Source organism: Aotus nancymaae, unplaced genomic scaffold (genome assembly GCF_030222135.1).
Source record: "Aotus nancymaae isolate 86718 unplaced genomic scaffold, 86718_ANA_hifiasm-v0.15.2.pri h1tg000031l, whole genome shotgun sequence".
Classification (NCBI taxonomy): domain Eukaryota; kingdom Metazoa; phylum Chordata; class Mammalia; order Primates; family Aotidae; genus Aotus; species Aotus nancymaae.
In genome coordinates this window covers 2778411-2791098 of record NW_026988444.1, presented here as the reverse complement: position 1 = coordinate 2791098, position 12688 = coordinate 2778411, and the positions used below count along the sequence as shown (strand labels likewise).

At 51.4% G+C, this 12688-nt stretch overlaps 1 protein-coding gene across 1 annotated transcript in view; it reads right to left on the bottom strand.

Moving 5' to 3' along the window:
• The window catches only part of MLPH (melanophilin), a 66717-nt gene that overhangs the window by 39280 nt on the left and 14749 nt on the right, over positions 1–12688 (bottom strand). The window contains exons 3-4 of the mRNA XM_064383389.1: positions 5052–5273; positions 4790–4902 (exon numbers count right to left, since the gene is read on the bottom strand). Of these exons, the coding sequence (XP_064239459.1) occupies positions 4790–4902; positions 5052–5273 (335 nt within the window). The remainder of the gene's footprint in view (positions 1–4789; positions 4903–5051; positions 5274–12688) is intronic.

The following is a 12688-nucleotide window of genomic DNA, read 5'->3' as shown; positions in this document are numbered from 1 at the left end:
GCCGGGGGTGGCCTCAGAGCCACTTTCTCTCTCTGCTCCAAGATGCAGGAGCTGGCCCTGCACACCACACCTCTGCCTGGCCTGCCGCTCCCTGAGGGCTCAGCCCCCAGCGAGTGGGAGTGGGAAAAAGAAGAACGAATGTGTTCCTTTCTGGAGCTTCCATTCCGGAGCCCTTGACCCTGACAGCTGGTCCAGCTTCATCACGGCCCCTGAGACACGGTCACCAGCCAGCGGCATCCCTGCTTTGGAGGGCTGGGTCCCACCCCTGGGTGGCCTCCTCGGAGCTCCCTGTTTCTATTAACCCCAGCCTCTGCCCTCTGCTCGCAGTCCTGGTGGCCGTGGGGGTGCAGGCACTCCTGCAGTTACGACCTCTGATACCTGGAATCTCCTTTTCCCATTCTCCATTAACAGCATTTGAACCAGTTCCTCATGTGAAATGACTGTGTGGTTGCTATTTTAGACTTTTCCCTGACTGGCCCACCGGTGATCCCCACAGCTCCTGTCCTCATGTCTCGGGGCTGGGGCCCCTTGGCAGGAAGCTTCTCCCTTGCGGGTTTCAGTCCCAGAGGTGCAGGTGTCCATATTTGCTGGACTGGCTGTGCTGACTGTCCCCAAGTGGGGACAGCAGGGCCTGCCTCTTCCACAGCCTGGGGTGGCCTCAGGACAGCCCAGGATCTGGCACCTGGCAAGCGTTCAGTGGATGCTGAATCAATCACCAACACATCTTCCAAAGCCTCCCGCGAGATGGATACCTCCCTGCACCCACCTGAGTGCCACACACCCTCCTCCGTGCTGTCCACACCAGCTCACGATTCTACCATCGACTGGGCCTGGGCAGCTCTGTGTTCTCAGGCTCTGTCCTGAGCCAGCAGAGGTCTTTTATATGGGTTGGAAAATTAAGTCTCATTGTCCAGTTTTCCATTCATAATACAGAGATTGAAAGAGTCAACCAATTGGCAAAACTGGAAATCTGTAAGGACTTTATAATAAGCAGCTGAGATCAGGTGACAAGCACACGCTGTCACTGCCTGTCCTGCCTGAAGCTGCCTCGGCCATTCACCACTTTGCTGCCACTTAGGAATGTCTGGGACGATGCTGGGGTGAGTCAAGGGGAATGGGTGCCTGCCTGGTCTCAGTGGGCCTCAGTTTCCCCAGTGCAAGGAGAGATGGGGGAGGCAGCTTGGTATATTCTTTACTTAAATCTTTCTCTTAAAGATAAAAACTGTCAAGGGTCTTAAAGGGGCCTGCAGGTGCCCGTGTCTGAGCGCGGCCAGGTCTATTTTTACGCACTCAGCGGAGGCCTGCCTGGCTGGCAGTGCTGTTGGGGCTCAGAAAACAATGCTCCCAAATGAGGGCATCAGCAGCGGCCTCAGAAGCAAAGTGACCTTCTGCCATCTTGTCTCCCAGGCCCATTCTCCCCCAAGGCCAGCCACTGAAACTAGTAGAATCCCTCTCCCCAAGGCAGGATATAGAAACCAGAATCCCTTTCTCCCAAAGCCAGCCACTAAACACACAAATATCACTCTAATGTTCTCTCTACTTTTCTTGTAAAAACCAGCCAGAAGGAAATCTGGCTTGGCATGCGTGGCTCATGCTTGTAATTCCAGCACTTTGGAAGGCTCAAGTGGGAGGACTGCTTGAGCCCAGGAGTTCAAAACCAGCCTGGGCAACATAGTGAGACCCCCATATCTAAAAAAAAGAAGAAGAAGAAAAAAGTAATTATCTGACCTTCCTTGTTTGACTTTGGTCTTCTTCTTCCAGGAATGGAGAGGGTCCCGCTCCACTCCTGGAGGAAGAGTCTAGACAGACAGGCCTTCCTGGGCCCCCCTCAGCCTGTCAGCGGCAGACCCGGCCTTGCTGTATCATCCTCTTTCACACGCTGTCCGTCCTTTCTTGAACCTAAGCATAAGAGTGGACAGTTTCCCTGCATCTGTGGGGCTTCATTCTGAAGGCTCCCATGTATACAGAGTGAACACATTTCTATGTGTTTTGTCCAGTGAATCTGCCTTTTACGAATTGATTTTTCTGCAAACTTTCAGAAGGTCAAAGCTTTTGGCTCCGAATGTGCCCAGGTGATGGGGCCAGAGAGCAGACCTGGTTTTAGTTCTGTTCTCTCTGGACAGTGAGTGCTGTGAAGAGACGCATCCCAAACCACCAGGCAGAGACCCTGAGGCGTGACCTCCCCCTGCACCCAGGGATGCGGAAATGGGCTTTCCGGGACCTGGGGGCCCAGCTGTCAGGGTGACGTCCCGGCCTCCACGATGAACATGAAGAGGAAATATCCCGGGCTCAGGGATCCTTGTAGTGTTGGCCCCTATCAACACTCTGCACTTGAACCAAGGGTTTGGGTAACACTATCCTATCTATCTAATCAAGTCATACTTAAAAAAAAACAACAATTTCCGCATTCCTGACACAGAACAGAGATTTTCTGACAACTCTCGATGGGGAGGAGAAAACAAAACTAGAACCACATGAGCATAAAGAACTTAGTGTTGACGTCAGGTGAGCTCTGCCGTGCCAGGCAAAGCTACCTCCGAGGGAGAGGCACGGGGAGGGAAGGCGCGGGTGTCGGGGGAGCTGTGTGCTCAGTGACCAGCCCAGAGTTTTCCTTCCTTTCCATCGAAGCTGCTTCCTGCAGAGCCTGCCGGGTCTCCTGTGGAAGGCCTTGGTGAAACACCCAGCACTCTGAAGGTTCACTGAGTGAAGACCCCCAGCGGCCCACCTACCAGCTGGACAAGGTCTGCATTAGGCCCTGGCTGGACCAGGTTTCAAACCTTAACCTGAACCTTTTATGCCCTACTTTTTTTAAAAAAGGCCCAGCTTTCCCAGTTTCTGTGTTCCTTGCTTGCGCCGTTTTGATGTTGTAGTTATAGGTTCCCAGGATCGGGGAACGCAGCCCCTGTGGGACTTGGGGGAGCTGCTGGTAATCCAAGTTCAAGGGACAGCTGTTTTCTGTTGCCCCACAGCGCCACCTCCTGGCCCTTGGTGGTGATGATTTTGAAGTTGGCAGGTTGGGGCAGATTGTGTGAACTCCAGCAGCTCTGGGCTGAGCTTCAGAAACCCTCTGCATAGTTCGAAATGACACAGCTTCCTGAGCCCACCCCAGTCCCTAAAAGCTGCCTCTGGGGTTGAGATTCTCAGATGCTTGGCTTTTCCCGCTGTTACGCATCATCCGTCCCTAAGCCTGGTGGGGGTGACTGGAGGCTGGACCAAGCTCCATCGGCTGCCGGAAGACCCTTCAGTGGGCCCCGGGCTGGCCATGTGCATGTGGGGAGGTGGGATTTGCTGCTGGGCTTCATGACCGCCGTGTAGAACAGGGTGATGGCCCCTCCCCATGTCATCGGCCATTCCTAGTCACATCTGTTGTTGCAGCATGTAGTCAGTGGAGCCTCCTTTTACTCTTGAAAATGCCCCAGTTTGGGTGATTTATCAGACTCGTCCCCACCCCCACCCCCACTCCCTCCAACCAAGACGTGCAGCCACCTCGTGGTGTGTGGTGTGCTGCTCCAGGGGTGCCACTCGGTGGCCTCTGTCCTAAATTAAAAGCTGTGCTAAGATGCCGTGAAATGCTTGCTGCTGGCCCAGTGAGAGTTTGAATGCCCAAAGGGTGTCTATGCCAACTTCTGCTTCTCCAATCAAACTTGGCTTTAAGGGACAGGCATGAATAAGGTGTTTCTCCAGAAAGAAGGCCTGGGGGAGACACCTGGGCTGGGGCATGGTGAGGATACCCCAGTCCACAAGCACAGCCTCTGCCCTGGATGTGCCCAGCTGCTGGAGCCAGGCAGTTGCCTTCTGGCCCTGGAGAAACTTGCCTTGGTCTTGCAGATGGAGTCTTCCAGGATACTGAGACCCCAGACACCTAGCTTGGTGGAGAATGTCCCACCCAAATGCTTGTCTAGGCTTAGTAGCAGAAGCCTGGGACTCAGGTAACAGGGACAATGAGCTTTCTCAAAAACACTGCTGAGTTAGCTCCCTTCAAACTCAAACGCAGAAGACTCTCAGGCATCCTCCCTCCCTCCCCCTGAGAAGATCTCTTTCAAATGCCTTACAGGGGGACATGACAGGCAAACACATTGTTTAGTTTACGCCTACTGCCTGGATTGCAAATTCATCATGAGATAAATACTTGGATTCAAAAGACGAAAACAATTGAATTACAGCAGATTTCTCTAAATCTTGATAATCACCAGATTCATGTGAAATGTTTGTTGAAAAGACAGAGTCTCGGCCCCAAACCAGATGTCCCAGGGAAGAAAGGCTTGGAAAACACGCAGCATTAACAAGCACTCTAGTGATTCAATCAGCAGCTGCTTTCAGAAACTTGGCTTCGAGTTTTCAACTTACTTTGAAGGTTTGAAAACAATACAATTTCAAATATTGGCAACTTCAACAGCACCCAGGACTTCTGAGGTGCCCTGACAAGTCCAGTGGGATGCAGAGGTTTGCACCTCACATAAAAAGACACCAGCTTCACAGGGCACAGTGGCTCACACCTATATTCCCAGCACTTGGGGAGGCCGAGGTGGGTAGATTGCTGGAGCCCAGGAGTTCGAGGCCAGCCTGGGCGACATGATTGAGATGCCTGTCTCTACAAAAATTAAATTTAAAAAAAAAGCAGCCAACTTCACGTAAGATACCAGAAGGAGGACTTGACAGACAAGCGCATGCACACACATACATGCACACGCGCGCATGCACACACACACACGCACACTCCAAAGGAACATGCTTTAGTATTCCTAAAATGCCTGGGAACAGAAAGCCCTTCCCACTGTCCACTCCTCACCTTCACTCTGCAGCCGCCCGCGGAGGGACCGGATCACTTTGGCACTTCCGAACCTCTTGAAGCGGGCTTTCACGTGTTCATAGTACCACTCCAGTGAGCCGATCTTCACAACTCTGCAGAGACAAGCGCAGGCCCATGGCAAAAATCACACACGCACGAGTGTGCGCACGTGTGCGTCCAGCCTTCGTCAGCTAGCCCCACTGAAGGGACACGCCAGATCCAGAAACTATCAAGCTCGTTTGACCTCAAGGCCTGGGCTTACCTGGCCAGATGGCAGGGGTCACAGAGCCAGCCCTGCTCCTCCGGGTGGATGCGGCCACAGCCTTTGCAGGTGAAGAGGCCGCATTCCAGGCACTGCCTTTTGCTGTTCACGAGCAGCCGGTAGGGCTGCAGGCAGTGGGCACAGTGGGTCTCGTTCAGATGGGCCGTGTCGGAAAGCAGCTCCCTCTTGGAGCTTTCCTTCTTAATCTTGCCCTTCAACCCCCTTGGAAAGATATCAGAAACAAGAAATATATCAGACATCTTGTTTTTGCAACAGGCTTTAAATGTGTACATGCACGCGCACACACACACACACACACACACAGACAGCAACTGTTTCCTATGCAGAAAACAGTGACCCAAAGTTGGACAAAAGTACACAGGCACCTTTGTGTTGAGGGCTGAGCTCAAACGGGCAATTTTGGTAGGTTGGAATGGATTGGAAACACTCATTTCATAGAAATGACATTGCATTTAAGCACTTCTATGGCTGTTTACAATTGTACCGATTTTGGTTGACAGGTTACTGCACCCTCCCCAGGGCGGTCACAGAGTCCTGAGGGCAAAGCCAGATGGCAGTTCCCGATCAAGCAGTTTTGGGTCTCTTCCAGCAGCGGGGCAAGAATTGAGCTAACTCCCAGGTTTGCTCCCCTAGAGCGCAGACGAAATGGCCCATCGAGTTTCCAGAGCAGGAATCATCCAGCACCCGGAAGTCCCAGTAAAACCACAGCTCTCCTAGACCATCCGGGTTTAAATAACACACAGCTTCCTGATGAACCTGCCAAGTTGAACTTATTGGAAAATGTACCCTTAGATGATAATGAAAACATTTCTTTTGTTCTAGATTTCAGAGAATGTCTGCCAAATGTAATATTTTCAGTTTCAGATGACATAAAATTAATCCATTCTTAGTGACAAAAACAAGAAGGACACTAGGTGCCATTGTCTCGTGAGAACTCTGAAGTGCACCAACTTTGAAGGGGACACCTAGCGTGTGACAGAGGTGAAGAGAGTGGAGGAATCCACGAGGTGATGGGAGGCCACCTCTGGTTTAAGTGGAACAGGCTGAACTTCACTGATTTCCCTCTCTCAACTATTCACTAAAATACTCACTGAGATAGAGGCAAAATCAGGCTCTTGTCACAGCTTCAAAAACCAAGAGAAAAAGGGTCAAGCAGTCGTAGGAATCTAGGGGGACACTGCCATCCACAGAATACAGTCTAGACAAAGCTGCATTGACAAGGTAGAGCCTTTGCCCCAAACAGAGGAGCACAAGAGCCCTGGAGCCAGATGGGAAGGGCCCCACTCCCTCCATTTTCGCCCTTGCCAGCTCTGCACCAACCAGAAAACCTGGAGGCTGCCCTTTAGCCGGACAGGGCTTGTCCAGCCTCCATCCCAGGGGAGCACCTCTTCTTCTGTATACAGGCAGAATAATACCCCCGAGGCCCAGCACAGCCGGAAGAAAGCAAGGACGTGTGCATTGCCCTGCATCTCAGGCTGGAGGAGTCCTGGGCAGCGGCTGGAGCTTGATATACTTCAGGGGCTGACACTGGGGGAAAGGATAATAATACTCTGCTTTAGATTCCTTAAAACATAGGCTCCCTTCTTCATAGCCAGAGACTAGGAAGGGAGGGCAGAAAATACCCCATTTGGGGAGAACAAATGACGCCTGCCAGCCACTCCAGGACGTATTAACCAGACCTGCAGCTTCAGATCCTGAAGGGTGAGTGGGGGCGGAGAATCCACGCCCTCTGCTTATTGGGTTGACTGGAAGTCACTCCTCAACAGGCAAAAGCCCGGCATCCGGCTCCAAGTTAAAGTTAGCTTCACGAATAAGAGACCCTCCTGAATGTGACTTATCATCAGAAACAGACTTGAAACAAGTCAGCTTGGTGTGCTGAATGGGGCATAAGAAAGTATATACTGTCTCAAGGAGAGGGCTGGAGGAGACATGGGAGGAAACCAGGCTGAGACGAGGGGCCCACTGGTTCTGCTGGTGGGGGTGGAGAAGAGCTGGTGAAGACAGAGACGGAGAGGAGTCACAGCCACAGCGGAGGGGACATGGGCACAATCTCTACCGGGGACTAATAGGCCCAGTGATTTTGAATAGTGATCTTCCAGGTGGTCCATGGACCTCTCCTTTGGAGGTTCCTAAGATCCTTTTGGGGTAGGTCACAGGCCAAAGCTATTTTCATAATGATGCTGAGACATCTTTGCCCTTTCTTTGCTCTTGTACGCCTGCACCAAAGGTGTAGAAACACTGGTGGGGCTGGGCGCGGTGGCTCAACTCTGTCATCCCAGCACTTTGGGAGGCTGAGGCAGGCAGATCACCTGAGGTCAGGAGTTCAAGACCAGCCTGACCAAATGGTGAAACCCTGTCTCTACTAAAAATACAAATATTAGCCTGGCATAGTGGTGTATACCTGTAATCTCAGCTACTCAGGAGGCTGAGACAGGAGAGTCGCTTGAACCTGGGAGGCAGAGGTTGCAGTGAACCAAGATTGTGCCACTGCACTACAGCCTGGGTGACAGAGCAAAACTCCATCTCGAAAAAAACAAAAACAGAAAAGAAATGAGAAGAAAAAACAGTTTCATTTAAGAATCACCTTGATGAAACACTAAAAGTTATGTCTTTCTGAACCACGGCCCCAGTCCACGTGTGATGAGCATGGAGTAGTACAGAAAGCTCTTCTGTCACATAGTGAAAAATGACAGACATTTCTATCAAAGGGACTGGGCAATTGTTCAGATTGCAACCTGAGCTAGAAACCGTTCTCATGAAATGCCATTTCCGCTTGAGAGAACCACTGAGAGATGAACCATTTCCACTCGGTATTTGGTGGATATTTTCTCAAAAATGAACAAAGTGAGACTCTCACTTCAAGGAAAAGAAGTGACAGTGTTTATTGCCAGTAATAAAACGGAAGTTTCCAAGCACAAAGTAGGATTTTGGAAAACATATATTCCCTGCTGTGAGCTTGACAGTTTCCAACACTGGGAGGTTTTTGATGAGATGCTGGTGAGAGCAACAAAAGTGATTCTCTTTTGGTGTGCATATGAAATGTGTCAACATTTGAGAAGTCTGTGTAACTCAGTGAGCCAGTGTTTTCCAAATGATTAATGCACAGTGTTACAAAAAATCATACAGGGGTAGAAAATGCATTTCAAGTGCAAGAGAGACCAATGGATTTTAACAAACAGAAAAGAAAAAGTTTGTTAATATGGATTCAGATCCACATTGAAATTAACCTTTAAGAAACTGCCAGCTGGCTGGGCACAGTGGCTCACGCCTGTAATCCCAGCACTTGGGAGGCCGAGGCAGGCAGATCATCTAAAGTCAGGAGTTTGAGACCAGCCTGGCCAAATGGTGAAACCATCTCTACTAAAAATACAAAAATTAGCCAGGCATGGTGGAGCACGCCTGTAGTCACAGCTACTCAGGAGGCAAGGCAGGAGAATCGCTTGAACCTGGGAGGCAGAGGTTGCAGTGAGCCAAGATTGTGCCACTGCACTACAGCCTGGCAACAGAATGAGACTTTGTCTAAAAAAGAAAGAAAGAAACGACCTACTGCCAGGTTTTCATGTTGTTACAAAACATAATGTTTATCATCTGCAAAGGCTATTCAAATACTCCTTTGTTCAATTACGTATCTGTATGAGCCTAGATTTTCTCCAGCTACTGCAGCCCAGACGACATGTTACAACCCACGGAATGTAGGAGCAAGCGGAGAACTCAGCCATCTTCTGTTGTTTCAGACATTAAAGGGATTTGCAAAAATAGAACAATGCCACTGGCTTACTCGTGGTCTTATTTTGGGAAAATCTTACTTTTTATAAAAATTGTATTTATGTTAACATGAAGAGGGTTTACTGTTATTTATAAATGAGTGAATAAATAAATATTTTTAACCTCCCAGTTTTAATTTCTGATATGGTAAATATTAATAGATATGACCCGTATAAATAAAACTCTTTGGGGTTCTCAGTAATTTAGGAAATGCAAAGGGGTCCTGAGGCCCAGAGGTTTGAGAAACGCTGATTCCGAAGTCAAGTTTGCTCTCCCCAGAATGCGGAGAAAAGGGAGGAAGCGATCGGAGAGAGCGGGGAGGTGATGGGAAAGGCAGAGAAGGTGAGTTCCCAGGTGGCGCAGAGCCCTGGAGATGAGATGCATGTAGTGGAAGGGAGGTTCTGTCCTCGTCCTGGGGGCTGGGGACCCACACTCCTGTCCTCTGCATTCCCACCTCTGGGTGGCCCTGGGCCACCCAGCTGAGAGCTGTGACTGGTGGGGCAGAACACAGCCGAGGGGAGACTCCTGCCCTCAAGGGAAGCCAGGGAGGAAAGGCTTCCAGGATGGGAAGAGGAATGGAAGGCCGCTTCTAAGATGGGGTCTGGGCAGGAGAGGTGAGCCTCGCAGGGTGAAGGGGTCAGACCTGTGCCCTGCTCTGCCCCTCTTGGGGTGGAATCCAGACAGGGGTGTGTGGCAACATGCAGGAGTACTGGGGGGAGCCCGGGCTGGCGGGGCTGGTGGCCACCATTGTGGGCACAGCAGGGGGACGCTCCTACTGTGGCCTTCCCCGAGGTCCAGCACACAGGCCTGGGGGAGCCCCCATGAGGGCCTTGCACTGGGTGCTGGGGAATCCATATCCCTGCGGTCCTCAGACCACGCTCCCGCAGGATGGCATGAGATGTGGGGCATCCAGGGGACGGCAGAGGCTTGGGGTTGATGGAGAGGCCGTAGCACGTGGCTGGGATCAGGGTCTCAGTGGTGGGGGCCACCTGCATCTCAGTGCCCGGCCAGGACCCTTCGTGTACCAGCCAGCAGTCCCTATCCTGCAAGTCAACCTGCCCTCCACTCTGCATCCAGAGGTGGGGACAGTGTGTGGAGTACAGACCCCATCAACCCGGCCACTGGGAAGGCCATGAGACCTTCCCGCAAGGCCCAGATGCTGGCCTGGCCAAAAGCAGGGGTTGGGGAGCAGAGATGGGGTAGCGGGGAGCTCTGGGAGAGAAGCTGAGCCAGGAACAGAGACCCGGTAAGTGAGCAGAGTCCAGGAGATCTGGAGCGCTGAAGCCTGCACTCTCTTGCTGCTCAAGGGCTGGGGCCTCATGAACAGGAGCAGATGGGAAATAAAAGACCTGCATTTTCTTCACACAGCTTGGTTGGGTGTTAGTGAGTTTTTGACCACACCACAGAAGCAGACGTCACCCTAACAACACAGGAAAACTCTCCCAACCAAAGAAGAAACAAAGAAAGAGCTGAGTCCTCAGATTAGAAGGGTCGCTGGATGGTAGGAGATGCCTGTGTAGACTGACAAGACCACTTGGTTACAGGGTGGGCAAACCCCCTACCAGCATGGTAGACTGAACTGACGGCCTCCAATGGGGCTGAGGCTGTGCAGGGGTCCTTCTGTAAGGCTGAGGGCTGGCCGTGGGGCAATGGCTCCCGTCCTACTGCTGCCATTGCAGACAGCCACCAACTCCATGGCTTAAAACAATGCAAATGCTGGCCAGGCGCATTTGGGAGGCTGAGGCAGGTGGATCACCTGAGATCAGGAGTTCAAGACCAGCCTGATCAACATGATGAAACCCTGTCTCTACTAAAAATAAAAAAATTAGCCAGGTGTGGTGGCACACGCCTATAATCCCAGCTACTCGGGAGGCTGAGGCAGGAGAATCACTTGAACCCAGGAGGTGGAGGTTGCAGTGAGCTGAGATCTCATCATTGCACTCCAGCCTGGGCAACAAGAGTGAAACTGCATCTCAAAAAACAAAAACAAAATACAATGAAAAAGCAATGCAAATGCACTACCTGCCAGCTCTGGAGGGCAGAAGTTTGACTCGGTTTCACTGAGCTAACATCAAGGTGTCAGCAAGACCGTGGCCCCTCCTGGAGCCCTCAAGGGAGAATCTGCTCTCTGGCAGTTCATCTTCTTGAGGGCTTCAGGCATCGGGGCTCCTGGCCCCTTTCTCCATCTTCAAAAGCAGCCATCCCTTCTGCTTCCAAGGCTCTGTGATGGTAATGGGCCCACCCAGGGAACCCAGGATCATCTCCCAGGTCCAGGCCAGCTGGTGAGCAGCCAAAATTGCATAATCCCCTTTGCCATATAGCCTCATGATTTCATAGGTTCTGGGGATTGGGGACATCTTTTCTTTGGGGGGCATTATTCTGCTTACCATCAGTAGTAGCATCGCCACAGCCTGGAGCGGAAAGTGTGTGAGCTTAGACTGTATTCCCAGCCATGTGGAACAGAGATTCTCAAAGACAAATCCACACTCCATGCCATTCCTGAGAAAACAGCCTGAAGACAGACCGCAGGTGATGGAAAAATAACTCCTGACGGTGACCCTGAGTCGGGGGCTGGAGCACGAAAGACCCAGTGAGTCACAGGATCGAGGGCCCAAATGACTGAAGCGCAGCAACCAAACAAAAGCCCATGTCGGGATCCAGGCTCCCGAACCTGGGAACATGTGTTAGGAATTACCACGAGGGAGCAGGAAACTCACTGAAGTTGCTGGAGATCCTCTGAAGGAGAAGGCCAAGGTGACGATAAAAACGACAGAGAGGAAGCGAGTGGGGGTGTGATGAGGAGGCACTGAGAGACCGAGCCTCAGAGAATCTCGTCAAAGATCTGGGACCAACGTTCCCTAGACTTCCTGTCTCAGCCCCTATTTTTTTTCATCTCTAGAGTTGCCTGTGTCAGTGACACCAACGAGACCAGCTAAGGGTGATTTCAAATTCCTTATTATAAAAAAACTTATTTTTTATTATTATTTTTTTGAGATGGCGTTTTGCTCTGTCGTCCAGGCTGGAGTGAAGTGGAGCACTGTTGGCCGAGTACAGCCTTCGCCCCCCGGGTTCAAGCGACTCTCCTGTCTCAGCCTTCCAAATAGCTTAGATGACAAGTGCCCGCCACCATGCCTGGCTAATTTTTGTATTTTTAATAGAGATGGGGTTTTGCCATGCTAGCCAGGCTGGTCTTGAACTCCTGACCTCAGGTGATCTACCTGCCTCGGCCTCCCAAAGTGCTAGCGTTACAGGTGTGAGTCACTGACCCCGGCCAAAAAAAATTTTGTTGTTAAAGCCAGGCACCGTTTGGCCGTGTCTCATACCGGAGACCCTTCGCAGATTCTCTCAGGAACCTCCTCTGTTTTCAGAGACCACAAATCCACGCCAGCACCTGTTTGCCTTTCCACGGCAGGCTGGCAGGCCTAATATTTGATTTGTGGGCTGTGTCCTTCAAAACAGGGTGTTCCGTTTGGGCTTCAGTCTTTCCCCCAGGGCATGAGTCACCCAAGTCTGGCTATGCCCAGTCTCATAGTTCTTCCTGGACTGGGGGAATATCCACTAATTTCTACCTTAGCCACGGCTGAGGGGCATCCTAACAAACGCAGAAAGCAGTTACTGGAAGGAGCTGACACAAGCATGATACAAAGCGAGACACGGATAATCACCAGGGCAAGCTCCAGGGTGCCCCGGTGGAGGCTGCTCCTTCTGTCCACAGCCTCAGGTTCCTTGGGTCCAGGACAGCAACGCGTGCCCGAGAAGTTCTGGGCTCTTCCAGGGACGGAGGGAGTTAAAAAGCTGTGACTATTAACCTGTGTTCCCTTCAAGAAGCTTTACTTTGGCCCTACTTCGTA